The sequence below is a fragment of the Leptonychotes weddellii genome, chromosome 4, assembly GCF_054177405.1.
Source record: "Leptonychotes weddellii isolate Sample4059 chromosome 4, ASM5417740v2, whole genome shotgun sequence".
NCBI lineage: Eukaryota > Metazoa > Chordata > Mammalia > Carnivora > Phocidae > Leptonychotes > Leptonychotes weddellii.
In genome coordinates, this window is record NC_138372.1 from 41,936,151 (window position 1) to 41,953,747 (window position 17,597).

General features: G+C 43.2%; 1 protein-coding gene across 2 annotated transcripts in view; it reads left to right on the forward strand.

Annotated features, from left to right (window-relative positions):
* Positions 1 to 17,597, forward strand: part of C8A (complement C8 alpha chain) — a 62,475-nt gene that overhangs the window by 13,962 nt on the left and 30,916 nt on the right. Inside the window, exons 2-7 of one of the 2 annotated variants that reach the window (XM_006737906.3) lie at positions 1,445 to 1,547; positions 7,055 to 7,199; positions 8,181 to 8,328; positions 12,228 to 12,417; positions 14,712 to 14,912; positions 16,802 to 17,042. In XM_006737906.3, the coding sequence (XP_006737969.2) occupies positions 1,445 to 1,547; positions 7,055 to 7,199; positions 8,181 to 8,328; positions 12,228 to 12,417; positions 14,712 to 14,912; positions 16,802 to 17,042 (1,028 nt within the window). The remainder of the gene's footprint in view (positions 1 to 1,444; positions 1,548 to 7,054; positions 7,200 to 8,180; positions 8,329 to 12,227; positions 12,418 to 14,711; positions 14,913 to 16,801; positions 17,043 to 17,597) is intronic. The other variant, XM_031033065.2, reaches the window with a different exon arrangement.

The window sequence follows — 17,597 nt, forward strand, 5'->3', positions numbered from 1 at the left end:
AGAACCCTCAGTTTGTTTCTCAGAGTCCATAGTCTCTCATGGTTCATCTCTCCCTCTGATTTCCGCCCTTTATTTTTCCCTTCCTACTATCTTCTCTCTTTTTTTTTTTTTTAACATATAATGTATTATTGTTTCAGGGGTACACGTCTGTGATTCATCAGTCTTACACAATTCACAGTGCTCACCATAGCACATACCCTCCCCAATGTCTATCACCCAGCCACCCCATCCCTCCCACCCCCCACCATTCCAGCAACCCTCAGTTTGTTTCCTGAGATTAAGAATTCCTCCTATCAGTGAGATCATATGATACATGTCTTTCTCTGATTGATTTATTTCGCTTAGCGTAATACCCTCTAGTTCCATCCATGTGGTTGCAAATGGCAAGATTTCGAGAAAACAGACTCTTAAATACAGAGAACAATCTGGTGGTTGCCAGAAGGGAAGTAGTGGGGGAGGGGTGAAACAGACAAAGGGGATTAAAAGTACACTTATTTTGATGAGCACTGAGTAATGTATAGAATTACTGAATCATTATATTGTATACCTAAAACTAATATAACACTGTATGCTAATTATACTTGAATTTTAAAAATGGTAAAAAAAAAAAAAAGATTAAAAAATTCAACATCTGATTGGCCCTAAAGAAGAAGGAACTCCTGTCACTTATAACAACATGGATGAACCTGGAGGACATTATGCTAAGTGAAATAAGGTGGACAGAGAAAGCCAAGATTGCATGATCTCTCTTACATGTGGAATCCAAAAGAGTGTAACTCATAGAACTAGTGAGTAGGATGGTGGCTACAAAGAGGGACATGGGAAGGGGTGGTCAAAGTATAAAAATTTTCAGTTATGGGGCGCCTGGGTGGCTCAGTTGGTTAAGCGACTGCCTTCGGCTCAGATCATGATCCTGGAGTCCCGGGATCGAGTCCCGCATCGGGCTCTCTGCTCGGCAGGGAGTCTGCTTCTCCCTCTGACCCTCCCCCCTCTCATGTGCTCTCTCATTCTCTCTCTCTCAAATAAATAAATAAAATCTTAAAAAAAATTTTTCAGTTATAAGATGAATAAGTTCAGGGGATCTAATGTATAATATGGTGACTACAGTTAATAGTACTGTACTGTGTACTTGACATTAGCTAAGAGAGTAGATCTCTAGATCTCACCACACACACACACACACACACACACACACACAACTGTGTGAGGGAATCACTGTATTAGCTTGATTGTGGTAATCATTTCACAATGTATATTATACCATAACATCATACATCTAAAACATATACAATTTTTGTCATTTAGACCTCAACAACGCTGGGGAAAAATGAATCTGTTTTCGATACCTTCATACTAAAAGATCTTTTTGAATTTATAACAAAACTAAAAACTATCATAATAAGAATTTTAAAAATTGAAGCAGATGTCTCTCCCCTCTCTCTAGGAGAGTAAGTCGGGCTGTTCAGAGCTCGAGCTCCACAGCAGTTAGCTGCCAGCTCAGCAACTGGTCAGAATGGACAGACTGCTTTCCATGCCAGGACAAAAAGGTAAGACATTCGTGACCAGTTTGGGGGCATTTGATATTTGAAAGGTGTACTAGGCATTTAAATGGAGATAAACAGGTCTATATATTGAGAGGTCTGGGGAGAAATCAGCTGTAGAAATAGGTATTTGGAAGCCATGGGCACAGGGACGGTGCAACTTTTTCTGATTTGGTTTATAAGCCATTATTGGGTGAGTCTGCAAAAGATATGTATGCTGTGGCTTGTGTGCAGAGAGGTGGCCATTCAGACATGGGCCCACTGATCCCTGTGGCCTCTCTGGGTCCTGGTCAGTCTGCTGTCCTCCAGTGATGGTCATCGAGAGGGGCTAATGACCTGTGGGGACCTGAGATAAACCAGACGATGTTCCTGAGGATTCTACTTTCATGGTGAAAAGACGGACACACCCAATGAACAGGCATGAGTCTATTTTGTCCACCTACCTGGTTTTGAATAGTCCAAAATGGTCCCTAAAGCCAGTGGCAGGTCAAGGAAAGAGGGACTTTGGGAGAACTCTGCTCTGCTAGAGAGGAGTATTAAAATCCTGATCTTGGTCAGGATCACTGGCTCATGGTGATGATAAAAGGCAGAATAACTTCTATTCTGTGTTATTACTATTTTAAAATCTCTACAGAAAACACATGCCTTTACTGCATGCACCCAGGGTGGGATGGCTCCAGGCTCCCACCTCTCCCAGTTGGTAGACCACTGCCTAGACCATGTCTATTGGCACATTACTGTCAAGTCTAAGTGTTTAAGCTCTGATTCTTCAGTTTAGATTCTGGCTTTGCACCCTATATGCTGTGTCACTCTGGGTATATAGTTTATCCTCTCTATGCCTCTGATTCCTTATCTATAAATGGAAGGAATAGTACTTATAGCATAGAGTTATTATGAGCATTAAATGAGTAAGGTATGCAAAGTGTTTTCATGGCACCTGGCATACAATAAACGTTCAATAAATCTTAGCTGTTTTTATAATTACTATCTGTGTCCTTCTCTCCAACCAACTCCCACTGCCTGAAGCAAGACCTGATCTTCCCTCACCTGGGCTTCTGCAGAGCCGAACATGCTGGTGGTTCTCCTGCCTCCAGACCCACTCCTCAGTTAGATGCCGGGCTACTCTGTGAATGTTTGATGAGTTGTTCAAAATCAAATGGAATTCAAAATCATTACAGATGGAAACACAATTTGGACCTAGTTCATTCAGCTTCTAAGCCTGAAATTATTTATTCTGCCTCTCCTGTTTCTGAGATATGCCAAAGAATCCTAGACTGTACTGTGCAAAAATATCTAGCTCCCAAAATCTCTTCTTGCTTTGATATCCTATGTTAGTTTTCTGAATCTGCTCTTACAAATTGTCACAAACTGGGTTGCTTAAAACAACAGAAATGTATTCTCTCACAGTTCTAGAGGGCAGAAGTTTGGCAGGGCCACGCTCCCTCTGGAGGCTCTAGGGGGGAATCTGTTCTTGGCTTCTTCTGGCTTCTGGTGACCAACGGCAATCCTTGACTTATGGCCAATCTCTGGGCTCCAATCTCTGCCTCTGCAGCCACATTACCCCCTCCTCTTCTGTGTGTCTCCTTTGCGTGTCTGTGTTAAATCTCCCTCTGCCTTCCCCTTATAGGGACACTGTGATGACATTTAGGGCCTACCCAGATAATCCAGTATAATCTCTTCATTTCAAAAACCTTAATAATATCTGCCAAGACCCTTTTCCCAAATAAGGTAACATTTACAACTTTCAAGGACTAGGACTTGATTTCTTTGCATGGCCATCATTTAACTTATTATACATCCAAAACTATGTATTTTTTTTCTCATGTGTTACAGTTTAGATAGCAGATAGCACACGTGAATGGCTTACTATTTAAATGGGAATTGAATTACTCCCTTCATGACTCTAAACACACGTGATCCTTAAAATCATTAAATTCTGTTAATTACTTAAGTGAAAGACCACCCCTAATTGCTTCTTATGAATATGTTTTTTTCCCCCTCTCAAAATCACCCAAACAAAGATGTGCAGTTCTGGAAAGAAACATTATCGACTAGCTAGAAAAGAAAATTATGTCTTAATGATACCAACACAGGGCACCACCACGGAGAAGTCCCTACGGGAGTATGTGCACCAACCTCTCTGCAGTGCAGTGTCTTCATTATTCGATAACAACCCAGAAAATGGGGAGTTGGTGGGAATGAACCTCGTGTCTGTACCAGCATTCCAATACAGAAACCACAAGAAGGATGATAATGGCATTTATAGTTACCACTTATTCAATAATTTCTATATACCAGGCACTGTGCTAATGCTTTAATAAATTGTCCTAGTTGACTTTCATAGCCAACTGTAAGTGATAGATAGATACCATTGTCCCTTTGGTTAGGTCACCCACAAAGAAAGAGGCAAGCCTAGACTTAACACTTGGTCAGTCTGATTCCAAAATGCCCATGTGCCTGACCACTTCACTCCCTACTACCTCCCCCCGAATTCTGTGGAGAGTCATAAGTGAGATTAGTGGCCATCGAATCCAATCCCCACTCAGTCACAAGTCCTTCTGGAGTGCCCAATATCTGGCTGCAAAAATGATGCTGATGTTGGTAACTATTATTAATGAGTGCACTCCAGGAACCAGGCCAAGTGCTGGCTTCTTTACATGTCTTATCACTAATCTTCACAAGACTCTCAGATCTCTCCTCCTACAGATGAGAAAACTGAGGGTTAGAGACATTAAGTAATTTTTTTTAAAGATTTTATTTATTTGAGAGAGAGAGAATGAGAGACAGAGAGCAGGAGAGGGAGGAGGGTCAGAAGGAGAAGCAGACCCCCCGCTGAGCAGGGAGCCCAATGTGGGACTCGATCCCGGGACTCCAGGATCATGACCTGAGCTGAAGACAGTCGCTTAACCAACTGAGCCACCCAGGTGCCTGAGACATTAAGTAATTTACTCAGTGACACACAGACAGTAAGTAGCAGAACTGGCATTCCAACCCAGCTTAAAGTGGGATTCAGAATAGTACTTAACCTCCTCAATTTGTGAGGATTGAATGAGATAAAGAATGTGAAGTGTCCAGCCATTAGTAAGCGCTCAATAAACGGTAGCTACCATCACCATCGTATTGGTAACTGCAGGTCTTAAAACTCTGGTGAACATTATGAAGGGTGAGAAGACTTGGCTCTATGCTGGTGTGCTGAGCACTCCTTTATGTACTGCATCTTGACAAGATGTGGAAAGAGAATGAAAATATCTTAATATTCCTGTATTGATCATTAATTATAATCTCTTCCCATTGAGTTTACAATCTTATTAACTGGGAGGCAGGAAAGGCAAATGGACAGGTTTGCTCTTCACCTTTTTTTGCAGACCTCTCTGTTTCTTTACTAATGAGCAGTTGCGGAGGCAGAAGTAGGCCAGAAGAGAGAGAGGGCGAAGCTGCATTGCTGTACACGCACCCACTGGAATCAGCTGGAAAAGACTCCACTGATAATGATGTGGACACCCACTTCTGTTCACTGAGCACCAATAATATGCCAGACACAGGGCTGGGTGCTTTCCCCACACATTCTCTCACTCAGTTCTCACAAAACCCTTTCAAAGTGAGGGGTCATCACATCCACTTTATATATTAGAAAACAGGAACTCAGAAAACGTAAGTGGCTCGCTCATGGTGAGTTGGTAAGTGACTCTGGGATCTGAACCCAGTCGGTCTAAATTCTCATGCTCATGCTCTTGCACCTACAGGACACAGGTGAAAGAATCATTAGTAACTGTAATTAGTGAGGTCATCTCGGTTGACCACCTCATTTTAACAGATTTGAAAACTAAGGCACAAAGTACCAGGCACTGATACTTTATACAGCAAGTAAGAAATAGACTCAGGAATAAACAAACAAAAAAACAAAAAGCAGAACCAGACCTATAAGTACAAAGAACAAATTGATGGTTGCCAGAGGGGTGGGGGTGGGGGAGATGGGCAAAATGGGTAAGGGAATGGGATATACAGGCTTCCAGTTATGGAATAAGTAGGCCACAAGGATGAAAAGTACAGCATAGGGATGTAGTCATTGGTATTGTAACAGCATTGTATGGTGATAGATGGTAGCTATGCTCGTGAACATATTATAAATAGAGAAGTTGAATCACTCTGTTGTACAACTGAAATTAATGTACTATTGTGCACCAACTATACAAAGAAAGAAAAAGAAAGAAAAGAAAAGAAATGAGAATTAGGCTAAGAACTCATTTTCCTTATTGCTCAAACCATTGCTTGCCTACTTCATTATGAACAATCTTAAAGGAGGAGATTGTGGGCTGATCCAAGGCAAAAGGCACCAGAAAATATGGCGCTGCAAATTCCCTTCTTGGACACTCTGCGTGGAGCTCTCCATACATTTCCTATTATTATCTATTTTATCTCCTCAAGTAGACTCTAAGCTAACTGAAGGTGGGACTAGAACCTCATATTTCTTCGAATAGCCTAGTGTTCAGCTTCTTCCTTCTACACTAGTGCCCGAAGCTGTATACCATATAGAAAGCAGTATCATGAAACCATAGAGCTCCCAGACTGGTATGCATTTTTATTCCTTCTGTCCTTCTTTGAACAAGTATTTGTTCATGTGCAGTCAAAACTGGACCGAGGGACTCAGACGATGTCTCTATCTCTTGGATGGACTCTTCCTACATAGTAGGCTAGATGACCACTTGATGCCCACAGTTCCCAGCAACTTCAGCAGAAAAAATTGTCTTTTCCAATAGTTCTGAAAGAAAATCTTCAGAGAGAATAATGATTGCCCTAAGGTTGAGTCATGAACCAATCCCTAAACCAATCATTGCAACTTGGCAGATAGGGTGCCCTGGTTGGCCCGGCCTAGCTCATATCCACAAATTCCCACGACTTAGGGGGTGAGATCATCCCCACCTAAACCATATGAGATATGTCTCAAGGAAAGAAAGGATGCCATGACCAGAAGAAATGGTACAGAGGGAAAGCAACAAACATCTTATAAAAGGGCATCCTGCATAGACCATAGATCAAGTGTCACATGTATGAAGCCAAATAAGACATGTCATCCTTTCGCCACTCCTCCCCCTATATGCAAACTGTCCTTAGACTAGTGAGAAAGGTAAATAAATAAGTAGACCAGGGATCACAACCTTATATGACAAGTGAGAGGAGAGAAGGAGGCACAGGGAACTCTAGAATATGTAGAGGAGGTGCGTTATGAATCATGAAAGATGAACAGGTACTAACTGGTTGAAGGTGGGGGGGAGAAGGTCCTTCAAGCAAGGTCTTTCATTTGATCTTTGGAGGCCCTATTCAATATTCCTGCTGGTGATTGTGCCACCTCTGGCTGAACACCACCATTTAGGAACACTTACCCCTCAAAAGACAGCTTTTTAGGCAGCTCTCAATCATTAGACAGTTAGTCCTTACGTTGAGCTGAGACCTGCCTGCGTAAAACTTGTTTGATTGATAGACAATGAATGTGTCTGGTTCAAAATCCGATTTAGTACCGATACCGGAGCCTCCTACAGCCAAACAAGTTTGGGGGAACCATGTGCAGTGGCGATGTCTGGGATCAAGCCAGCTGTCACAGTCCCACAGCTTGTCTAAGGCAAGCACAGTGTGGACAGGATTTCCAGTGTAAGGAGACAGGTGAGTAGCATTCCAGAGGGATAACAGCTGCACCCTGGCAGACTGAATGTGCAAAACAGTCACCCAGGAGCTGGTTAAAGCGCTGTCTCCTCAGCCCTTCCCCAGAAGTTGTCCTTCTGTATGTTTGGGATGGGGCTCGGGAGCCTGCATTTTAAGCCAACCCAGTAGCCCAAGTAATTTTGATGTGAGTTTGTAGGAATATCTGTTAATTCGTTTAGAAAAGGTCCAGTTCACTCATTCATCCATTCACTGAATAAACACCGGCTGGGCATGTATGTGCTACCTGCTGAGCAGTGTGATACCTGCTGGGGACCCCGAGATGAAAAGATGAAGTGCCTGACCTCAAGGTACTCCTTGTCTCTTTGGCAGAGAGACCTACGAGGAGTCGGTGGCAATACCGTGGGACAGCCAGCGTAATGGGCATAGTTAGGCCCATGGTCCAATGGCCCTCTCTAGCAGGGGATGCCCAAATCTGTGCTGGGGAGTCAGAACAGGTTTGAAGATGGCACTTGAGCGGAGACTTAGGAAGTAGCAATGAATTTGCTAGGAGAAAGGATGTGCAAACACACACAGGGATTTAAGGGCTGGCAATAGGTGTTGGGAAGAGAGGCAGGGGATGGGTCCAGTAGAGTACTGGAGACCAGACTGTGGCATTTGGAAGAATGGGAATGGGAGCCACAGAACAATGTAGGGCAAGGGGATGATGTGGCCAAGCTGACATTTAGAAAGATCACAGGAGCTGCCATGTGGAGGAATTTTAGAGGGGAGCCTACTGCAGGGCCTGAGCTGGGGGTGGGGCTCCAGGTGGGAGACAGAAAGGCTGGAAGGAGGGCAGAGGCAGTGAGGATGGAGAGATGATCATGGAGAGGGGTAAGGGGCTGTTTCAGAAGTGGGATGGATTGGGCGACTCTGGATGCAGGTCACGGGGAGAGGGTGGAATCTGGGAGGCTCTGGAAGCATCCACAGCCCCTCCTCTCTCAGATCGCTGCCTGAAACGCCACCTTGTGTGTAACGGAGACAAGGATTGTCTTGATGGCTCTGACGAGGATGACTGTGAAGATGTCAGGGTCCCTGAAGATGACTGCAGCCAATATGACCCCATTCCAGGGTCAGAGAATGCAGCCTTGGGGTGAGTCCTGCCCTTGGGCTGTTTGGGAGCAGGGAATGGTTGCTCTTCAATCACGAGTATTATTTTGAGGACAGAAGAGGGTCTTTGTGCAGTGCGTCCAGTGAGGCAGCTCTCACTGTCCCCCTGAGGTGGCATATTGGTCCACTCAGGCTACTATGACAAAATGCCACACACTGGGTGGCTTATAAGCAACAGAAATTTATTTCTCATAGTTCTAGAGGCTGGAAGTCTGAGGTCAAGGTGTTGGTGGGGTTGGCTTCTTCGGAGGCCATTCTGCTTGGCTTGTCAATGGCCTTCCTTCTCTGTATGTCTGGGTCCTAATCGCTTTTCGTTTTTTAAAGATTTTATTTATTTGAGAGGGAGAGAGCAAGAGAGAGCAGGGGGAGGAGCAGAGGGAGAGAGAGAGAGAGAGAATCTCAAGCATATTCCTCTCTGAGCACGGAGCCCCGTGTGGGGCTCCTTCTCATGACCCTGAAATCATGACCTGAGCTGAAATCAAGAGTCAGATGCTTAACTGACTGAGCCACCCAAGCGCCCTTCTCCTTCTCCTCCTCCTCCTTCAAGATTTATTTATTTTAGAGAGAGAGAGCGTGGGGGGACGCTTAACCAAATAAACCACCCAAGTGCCCCTGCTCCTCCTCCTCTTCTTCTTCTTAAGATTTATTTATTTTAGAGAGAGAGAGAGAGTGTGCGAGCACGGATAGGGCAGAAGAAGATGGAGAATCCTTAAGCAGACTCCCTGTTGAGGGTGGAGCCCAACATGGGGGCTCAATCCCAGGACCCCGAGATCATGACCTCAACCAAAATCCAGAGTCAGCTGCTTAACTCACTGAGCCACCCAGGCACCCCTAATCTCTTCTTATGAGGACACCAGTCATATTGGGTTAGGGCCCACTCTAATGGCCCCATTTTAACTCAATTACCTACATAAAGATCCTCTCACCAAAAAACAGTCAAATTCTGAGGTTTTGGGGTCCAGGACTTCAACATCTAAATGTTTATTTAGGGGGACATAATTCAGCCCCTAATACTAATAAAAGGGGATTTTTTTGACTTTGAAAGTGACTGTGGGATAAACAGAGTAGAAGCATGAAATAGTGAGGTGTTAACTTGAGAAAAAGAATTCCCTCCTTACTGGCAAAAAGACCGCAGACCATGACCTTGCTCTCACGTGATTCAAAGGAGCATTTAAATATACTTCCTGAGTGTGCTTTGCCCAAACTGGACAGCAGGTTGGCCAGACCTCCACTCCCAATAGCTGACACTTTGACGGTTTTTCATTCTGCTTAAGATCTCAGAAGTCTTTTTCCTGGTGTCTTTTTTTTTTTTTTAATTTAAGCATGTTCCAGTTTTTAAATTTTTATTTATTGCTATAGAAGTAATACCTGTTTGAGGCAAAAACCAAAAGTCTTCCTTCGCCCTCTCCAACCTGCACTCTACCCAGTCACCCCCTCTCACTTCCCTCCCTGGAACTGACCCCTGTCAACAGTTTGGTGTTTTCAGATCATGTAAACAATGCACTGACAATATACATCATATGGAAGATATGCCTATATGTATTGTGCAGGATAGACATAAGTATATTTTACATAAATGTGATTGTATCTAACTTGCTTTTTTTTTTCTTAATAATATATTTTGAAGATTTCCCCCCACATTTTCTATTATTTTTCTAAGCAACATGGTATTCTATAACAGGGGTCAGCAAACTATGGCCTAAAGGTCAAATTCAGTCTGTTGCCTGTTTTTGTCATTAAAGTTTTATTGAGATGCAGCTTTCACCCTGCAGTGATGGGAGTTGAGTATTTGCAACAAAGACCTATGGCCTGTAAAGCCTAACATATTTAATATCTGGCCCTTTATAAAAAAAAAAGTTGCTGATTCTTCTCCCATAGTATAACTACATGAAAATTTATTTGACTACTTCCTATTGAAAGATAGATGTTCCCATTTTTTTCCTCTTATAAACAATGCTACCATGAACATCCTTGCGCATTATCTTTGTACATGTGAGTATTTCTGCATAGATTTCCAAAAAGTGGAATTTCTCTATATCTTTTCATTTTCACTGGGCCTTCTGCAATCAGCTTTTCTAAAGATACACAGGCTTAGTAACCTTTTATGCTTAGAGGTTATAGTATAATCTTAGGACTAATTATTCCTTTGAGTTTTTGTCTGGCCCACCAGAGAGCCTATATTTATAAGCCAAAGGCAGAAACATGTTCAACGGGCAAAAAGACAGAAAGGTAAGGGGCAAAATAAAGGGAAGGAACCCAGATTTTAGTGTCAAAAAATTTAGCTGTGACTATAGGCAAATTACCTAATTTTTCTGAGCTTCAATTTCTGCATTTGCAAGATTGTCAAGAGGTTGAAAGTTAATGTATGCTAAATGTCTGGTAGAGTGTGTATTCGATTCACCATAGCTATTACTACATCACTTCCATTAATATGAAGAAAGAGACGGAGAGAAGAGGTGAAGAAGGAAGGTAACATACCTTGAATTTCTACTATGTGCCAGGTACTCTATAATTATCCATTTATTCCTTCAAGGCAGGTTTTAGTCATAGTTAACCCCATGCTCATCTTCTGCCTTTGTGCCTTTTCATGGAGGGAATGAGCAAATATGACAAATGCTATGCCAAAGGTAATCACTGAATGCCATGTGAATACAGAGGAAGGAACAACTATCTGTCCAGGATAATCAAAGAAGGTTACATAGAGGGGGCAATGTTTGAGTTGGGTTTTAAAGGCTGAATAGGAGTTTGAGAGGCAGAGACAAGCAATCATTTTATTATCTATACCATAAGTCCCTTTGATTGTTAGTCCTTGGATCTCTTAGCCAAGTCAAAATGCTTTTGTTTAGTTAACCTTCTCTTTTTTAGAAAATTAAAGCTGTATTTCACCTGTGTAACACTGTTTGTGCCTAAATATGGTTCAACCATCTATAACCTAAAATGCAGTTCCTGGGCAGATGGATGAGAAATGCCCCAGAGCAGGAAGCAAGGGAAAGTATTTCTGGAAGGGTACTGGGCTAGGGGAGAGGAAGTATCATTTTTGGAGTGCCCAATATGTGCTACAACTTTACTTCCATTTTACTTTAATACTCTCATTTAGATGTCACAAAAACCATGAGAAGTAGTTTTATTATGTCCATTCTTCAAATGAGGAAAACAAGCTTCAGAACGCATCTAGAATATGTCCAGATTCACACAGCTAGTACATGACAGAGCTAGAAATTAAACAGGAGTCTCCATGATTTCCAAATTGCACCCTCTGACATTCCATGCCTCCTTGGAGATAATGGCCTTTCTGAGGATTAGAGTCTCAACTTAGCACTGAGAGTCAATATGTCAAATCTATTTTTTACCCGCAGAGCCTTTTTCTGAAACAGTACAAACAAAAACAACAACAGTAATGTTTATTCAGTACTTAATATATGCTAAGTACTTTCTGGTTCCTTTCCATGTTGTAAGGCATTTAGCTCTCTGAGGGCAGTAGTATTAACTGCTTTTTACAAATGACTAAACTGAGGCACAGAGAGGTGAAATGATTTGCCTAGCTGTGTGGCAGAGCTGGGAAATGGGCTCTGTGCTTGAAGTTTTGATAATTGTGCATATTCCTTTGTAATTCACACAACAAATTTTTAGGAGTGCCTTCTCTATGGAAGCACTGTTCTAGGTGCTGATGGAGCTATCAAAGGGAACCTGGGGGCCTGGCTGAGCCCACTCAGGTTTCCAATGTTACCCAAAGCGGAGTTTAAGGTACTTTGAGGAACCCTAGGGGTTCACAGAACACAGTTCTAGAAGCTGCTGCTCGGCCCAGCAATAACATCTTCCAGAGGATGCTACTTTTGCCTTTCCAGTGCTCTCTCCCAGAAGGTGCCTGCCTTTTTGATTTAGGTACAATATCCTGACCCAGGAAGAAACTCAGAGTGTGTACGATGCCAGGTATTATGGGGGCCAATGTGAGACAGTATACAATGGGGAATGGAGGGAGCTTCGCTATGACCCCACCTGTGAGCATCTCTACTACGGAGAGGATGAGAAGTACTTCCGGAAACCCTACAACTTCCTCAAGTACCACTTTGAGGTAAGTCTGCACAGGGCGCTCATAGGCCACTGTAGGGTGGGGACGGGGAGAGAGAGAGTTCTGTTCCTGGAGATGGACTCCTAGCTTTGGAAGATTCTATTTCCTGTAGGGCTTGCTGGTGGCTGAAGATCCCTTTACATCTGCCCCTACACATGCTTGGTGCTGAAGGGCACTGACAGGCAAGGGCAGGGCCAACGAGAGGCAGAACAGAGGTGTGACCATCCACCTGCCACATCTTGGCTCCATTCCATAATCAATGAAAACAGATTCAAGGTCCAGTTCTCTGGGCTGCTAGTCAGAAGACCTAGTTCAAGTCGTGCTCTGTTAGACTGTAAGTATTTGAGACCTTGAGCAGCTCCCTGCCCCTCCCTGGGCCCAGCTTCCCAGCATGTAAATTGGGGGTTAGGAGAGGAGGTAGCTGGGCAGTTTTCTGAGCCCAAGGCCCCTGTTTCACCAAGAGCAGCTGCCTACTGATCATCTCCTTTCTTGCTTTGTTTCAAAGTTCCAGTATAGTTAGCGCACAGTGTTATATTAGTTTCAGGTGTACAAAAACACCTCCACACATCACCCTGTGCTCATCGTAAGTGTACTCTTAATTCTCTTCACCTGTTTCACCCATCCTCCCCCCGCCCCCACCTCCCCTCTGGCAACCACCTGCTTGTTCTCTGTATTTAAGAATCTTTTTTGGTTTGTCTCTTTCTTCCTCTGTGCATTTGTTCTGTTTCTTAAGTTCCACATTATGAGCGAAATCACATGGTGTTTGTCTTTTTTCTGATAACTTTCCTTATTTGTCTTTTCTCTGATAACTTTCCTATCTTGGTTTTCCATATGGGATTTTGTTTACAGAAAGGGTTCTGCTGTTGAGAAGCGCTTGCAAAATGCTGTGGATCCCTAAATTCTCTCCATCTCTAAAATTCTGTGCTCTCCTGGGCACTCAGAGCCCCCCCATGGCTCATGGCCAGTTCTAGAGCCTACTCCCGACCACTCCTTTCTGTAACCCTCCCCCACTCTGGGTGAGATGTCCACACTGACAGCTTCACCGGATGCTCACCGTGCACCAGATCACATACTTCCACACAAATCTTCTCATTTAATCCTCACAACAACACAATGAGGTAGATATTATCACTGCCCCATTTTAGATAGGAAAAAGACCGAGAGACTCAGAGGGATAAAGTGTCAGGCCCAAAGGTCTACTGCAGTAGGTGGCAGAGACAAGATTCAAACCCAGATCTAGCTCAACGGAGCCCCGGCTCTATGTCATTTAGAAGGGAAGACAAATTATACACATTATATCCATATAGTCATATGCATTCTATCTTTACAGAGAGATGGTAGGATCCAAGGATTCTGAACAATTATTAGTCACATCCCCCCTCCCTCAACTTTCTCAAGAGAAAAATACTGACAGTAGGACAAGGCCAGGCTTATGGTTTCCGCCCTCTCCCCCGCCCTGCTTCCACCGCTGCTATCAGCCTCTGGTAAGCCGAGCTGGAAGACAAAGACGACGCCGTTTCCCTAACCCTGAGGATGGTCTGGCGCTTACGTGTCCAGCAAGACAGACTAGGCTATGCTGTGACAACAAAGGATTCTGAAATCTCAGTGCTTTAAAGCAACAATGCTCTATGCTATGCATCCATCCCAAGGTGGAAGGAGCACTCATCATCACACACTCGGGACCCAAACGAATGGAGGCTCCATCTCAACACATGCTCTCGTGATTGCCGAGCGAACTACTCATGTGCTCTTAAGCCTTGTTCTCTCAGCTCAGACCAGGCACAAGATCATGCCTCCATTCAAGCTGGCAGAGACACGCAACCCTACCATGTGCCTGGAATGAAATAACCTTGCATTTGTGGGCAGCATGAGAGCATACCTCTGCCTAGAGCTCCCACCACTCGTTCGGCTTCCTTGCCCCTTTCCTCCCAGATCCACACCCAGACGTGGCTTTCTGGATGTCTCCATTGCAGAGACAGGTGACCTTCTCTACAGGAAAGCTAAGTCAGCTGGAAAAAAAATCCGTACTCGGAACAATACAGCATTTTATCAGAATCATGAGTGTGTGTATTTAAATAAATATTTTAACACTGCCACTAAGCAACAAATAAACTAACTGCTATATTTTCGGTATTTTAGTGAGTGAGCATTAGTCTGATGCCTGGAGTAGCCTTTTAAAATAATTATTGATAAGAATCTGCTTTGTGATATTTTACAGAGCAAAGATTTAAATATTAAGCACAAATTGGAATATAACTCTGTGTGCACAAAGCTAACATCTGTTTGCTTCTTTTAAGGCCCTGGCAGATACTAGACTCTCCTCAGAGTTGTACGATGATGTACGTGACCTTCTTTCTAAAGTAAAAAATGACAAGTCTGTGTCGGCCGGAGTAACTGTTGGTGTGGGCCCTATAAGAAGCCCTGTAACACTGGATGTGGGTGTATCCGGGTCACGAGACTCTTCGTTCTTGAATGAGTTAAACAAGTATAATAAGAAGGTATTAAACATAATGCCTGTGTCAAACAGTATTCCATAATCTTAAACTGAACATGCATTACCTTAATTGCATTAAAAAGTACAGTAGTAATTGAACCTGCATTTGCTTGTGTAATTGGAAATGTCTGATCAGTGGTAATCATGTTTGTTTTTCTTACTACGCTTTTGCACACAGAATCATCACAAAGGGAATAAAATTGAATGATAAGAATAGAACTCTTATCGCCTCACCCCATTCTTTTTCATGGTTACCTGGAGCAAACAGGGAAATACTTAGAATAGTAATGTCTTAAAGATAAAGCCAGGCCCTGTAAACTAGGTTGGGAAGAATTCGAAAGCGAGCCTTGCTTTTCGGAATAGATTGGAGGACTGGTGTGCTCTGTCAATCATTCATTGATTCATCAAACATTCACCACTAACTTCCTATTAACCTGAGCAACCAGGTAATGCTCCTTTGAGGAAGGGACATCCACCTAAACTGGGGTCTAAAGACTAGTACAGGTTGTTCCGATGAAGGGAGGTGGGAGTCAGCCAAGGGTATTCTGGGCCTGGGAAACAGCAGTATGTAAAGTCCTGGGGATGACAGATGGCCTCACACTAATGTGGGATTGCAAGGACTTCAACCAGCTGACGCACAGGGTGGGAAGGGCACATAGGGAGTGATGAGGATGGAGAAATCGTCAGGGGCCAGAAATATTTACTGAATTGATTCAAAGTTTACCAAAATGCCTCAACAATATTGATGCCAGCACTGTGGGTTTAGCTGGGGCCCAAAAAATTATTCTGGATGATGAAAATACAGTTATGAAAATTAACTTATTCAACAAATACAAATTTCCATTCTGGAGCTTTGCCACCAAGTTAGCTATTGCTCTAAAGGGAAAGAATTGTTCTGAGATCTGGCTATTACATGGTCATGTGGACTTTTCTCAAAGCAGATGGTCTTTTCAAAATTTCACTATCACTTTGGATCAAGGTTTACTTGGAAGTAATGCCCATACACAATCCTCTTCCTCTTAATTTTTTTTTTTTTTTTTTGAGAGGGAGAGCACAAGAGAGCCTGAGCAAGGAAGGGGCAGAGGGAGAGAGAGAGAATCCTAAGTGGGCTCCATGTCCAGCACGGAGCCCAATGTGGGGCTCGATCTCACAACCTTGAGACCATGACCTGAGCCAAAACCAAGAGTCGAATGCTTAACAGACTAAGCCACCCAGGCACCCCAATCCCATTCCTCTTGAGCCAATCCAAAATTATCCCAGTTTTGTCTCTTTTTTATTATCTCAGGAGCTTGCTTTTCTTTATTCCTTAATAGTACAAGATTACCACTAGAACGTAAGCTCCATGATGGCAGGGGCCTATCTCATTCAAGATTACGTCCTCTGCTCCTGGCATAATGCAAGTGACTACAGGCTCTTACAGATACAGTTCAGTAAGTTACATCAATAGGTAAGGCCGGCACTTCATGTCATCAAAGATATTCTTAAGCATAATTGTGAGTGGGTATGGAATACTTGTGCAGGAGGTTGCATCATGCAGTGTTGTAATTAGAGCAGAGTAATTAGTGGAAGTGACAATGGACTGGGGGCAGAACAGAGTGAGCAACATCATGAAGCACATTGCAGGAACCAACCCAGATGAGAGTGGAGGAGAAGAGGACCTGAACAGGGGCAGTGGGAACAGAGAGGCAGGCATGAGAGAAGCAGCCAGGCACACACTGGTGTTTCATATATGCCTGTAAAATAGAATAATACTAACGTATTTATGCTCATGTGTTTACATGTAAATATATATTTCCCACAGCTACTAAATGCTACCTTTCGCATTATGTCATGTAGTAACATGTGCACTCTGTTTCTTCTCGTCCCTTATTCCATGGTGGTGGTTGCTGGCAGAAATATAATTTCCTGAGAATTTTCACAAAGGTGCAGACTGCTCATTTTAAGATGAGGAGGGACAATATTGTGCTGGATGAAGGCATGCTGCAAACATTAATGGAGCTCCCAGAGCAGTACAATTACGGCATGTATGCCAAGTTCATCAATAACTATGGCACTCATTACATAACGTCTGGATCAATGGGTGGCGTTTATGAATATATCCTGGTGCTTGACAGAGAAAAAATGGAATCACTTGGTAAGTAGGACAGAAGCTTTGCATACATAGTGGCCAATGCATATGCCAGGATGTGGTTTGCAGTTTTCTGAGCACTGACTATGAGCCATGTGTGATCTCATGGGGGACAACCGTGTAAGGTAACATACCTAATACTTGTGTAGGAGGTTGCATAGGGCAGTGCTGTAATTAGAGCAGGGAGACATGTGGAGGTGATAATGGACTGGGGGTGGAACAGGGGGAGGAGCACCAAGAAGTATGTTGTAGAAAGCACTGCAGTTCAGAGTATTATTATTTACAGGGAACTGAGGTCCAGAAGGGTGAAATGACGTGCTAGGAAGCATCACAAACAGGATTTAAACTCAGGCTTGTCTGGCTGCCCCAAACTATGTTTTCTATTACACTATAGTTACCTCTTTGATAATAAACAGTATTTGGGATTTTGTTATTTAAACTGTTAAAACTTATAAGTATAGATTCTTAGTTAATGGAACTGCCATATAATCAGTCCGTGATGCTAGAAACCTGCAGTCATCCAAGATTCCTCCTCCTTTACTCTGTAGATCTCAAAGAACC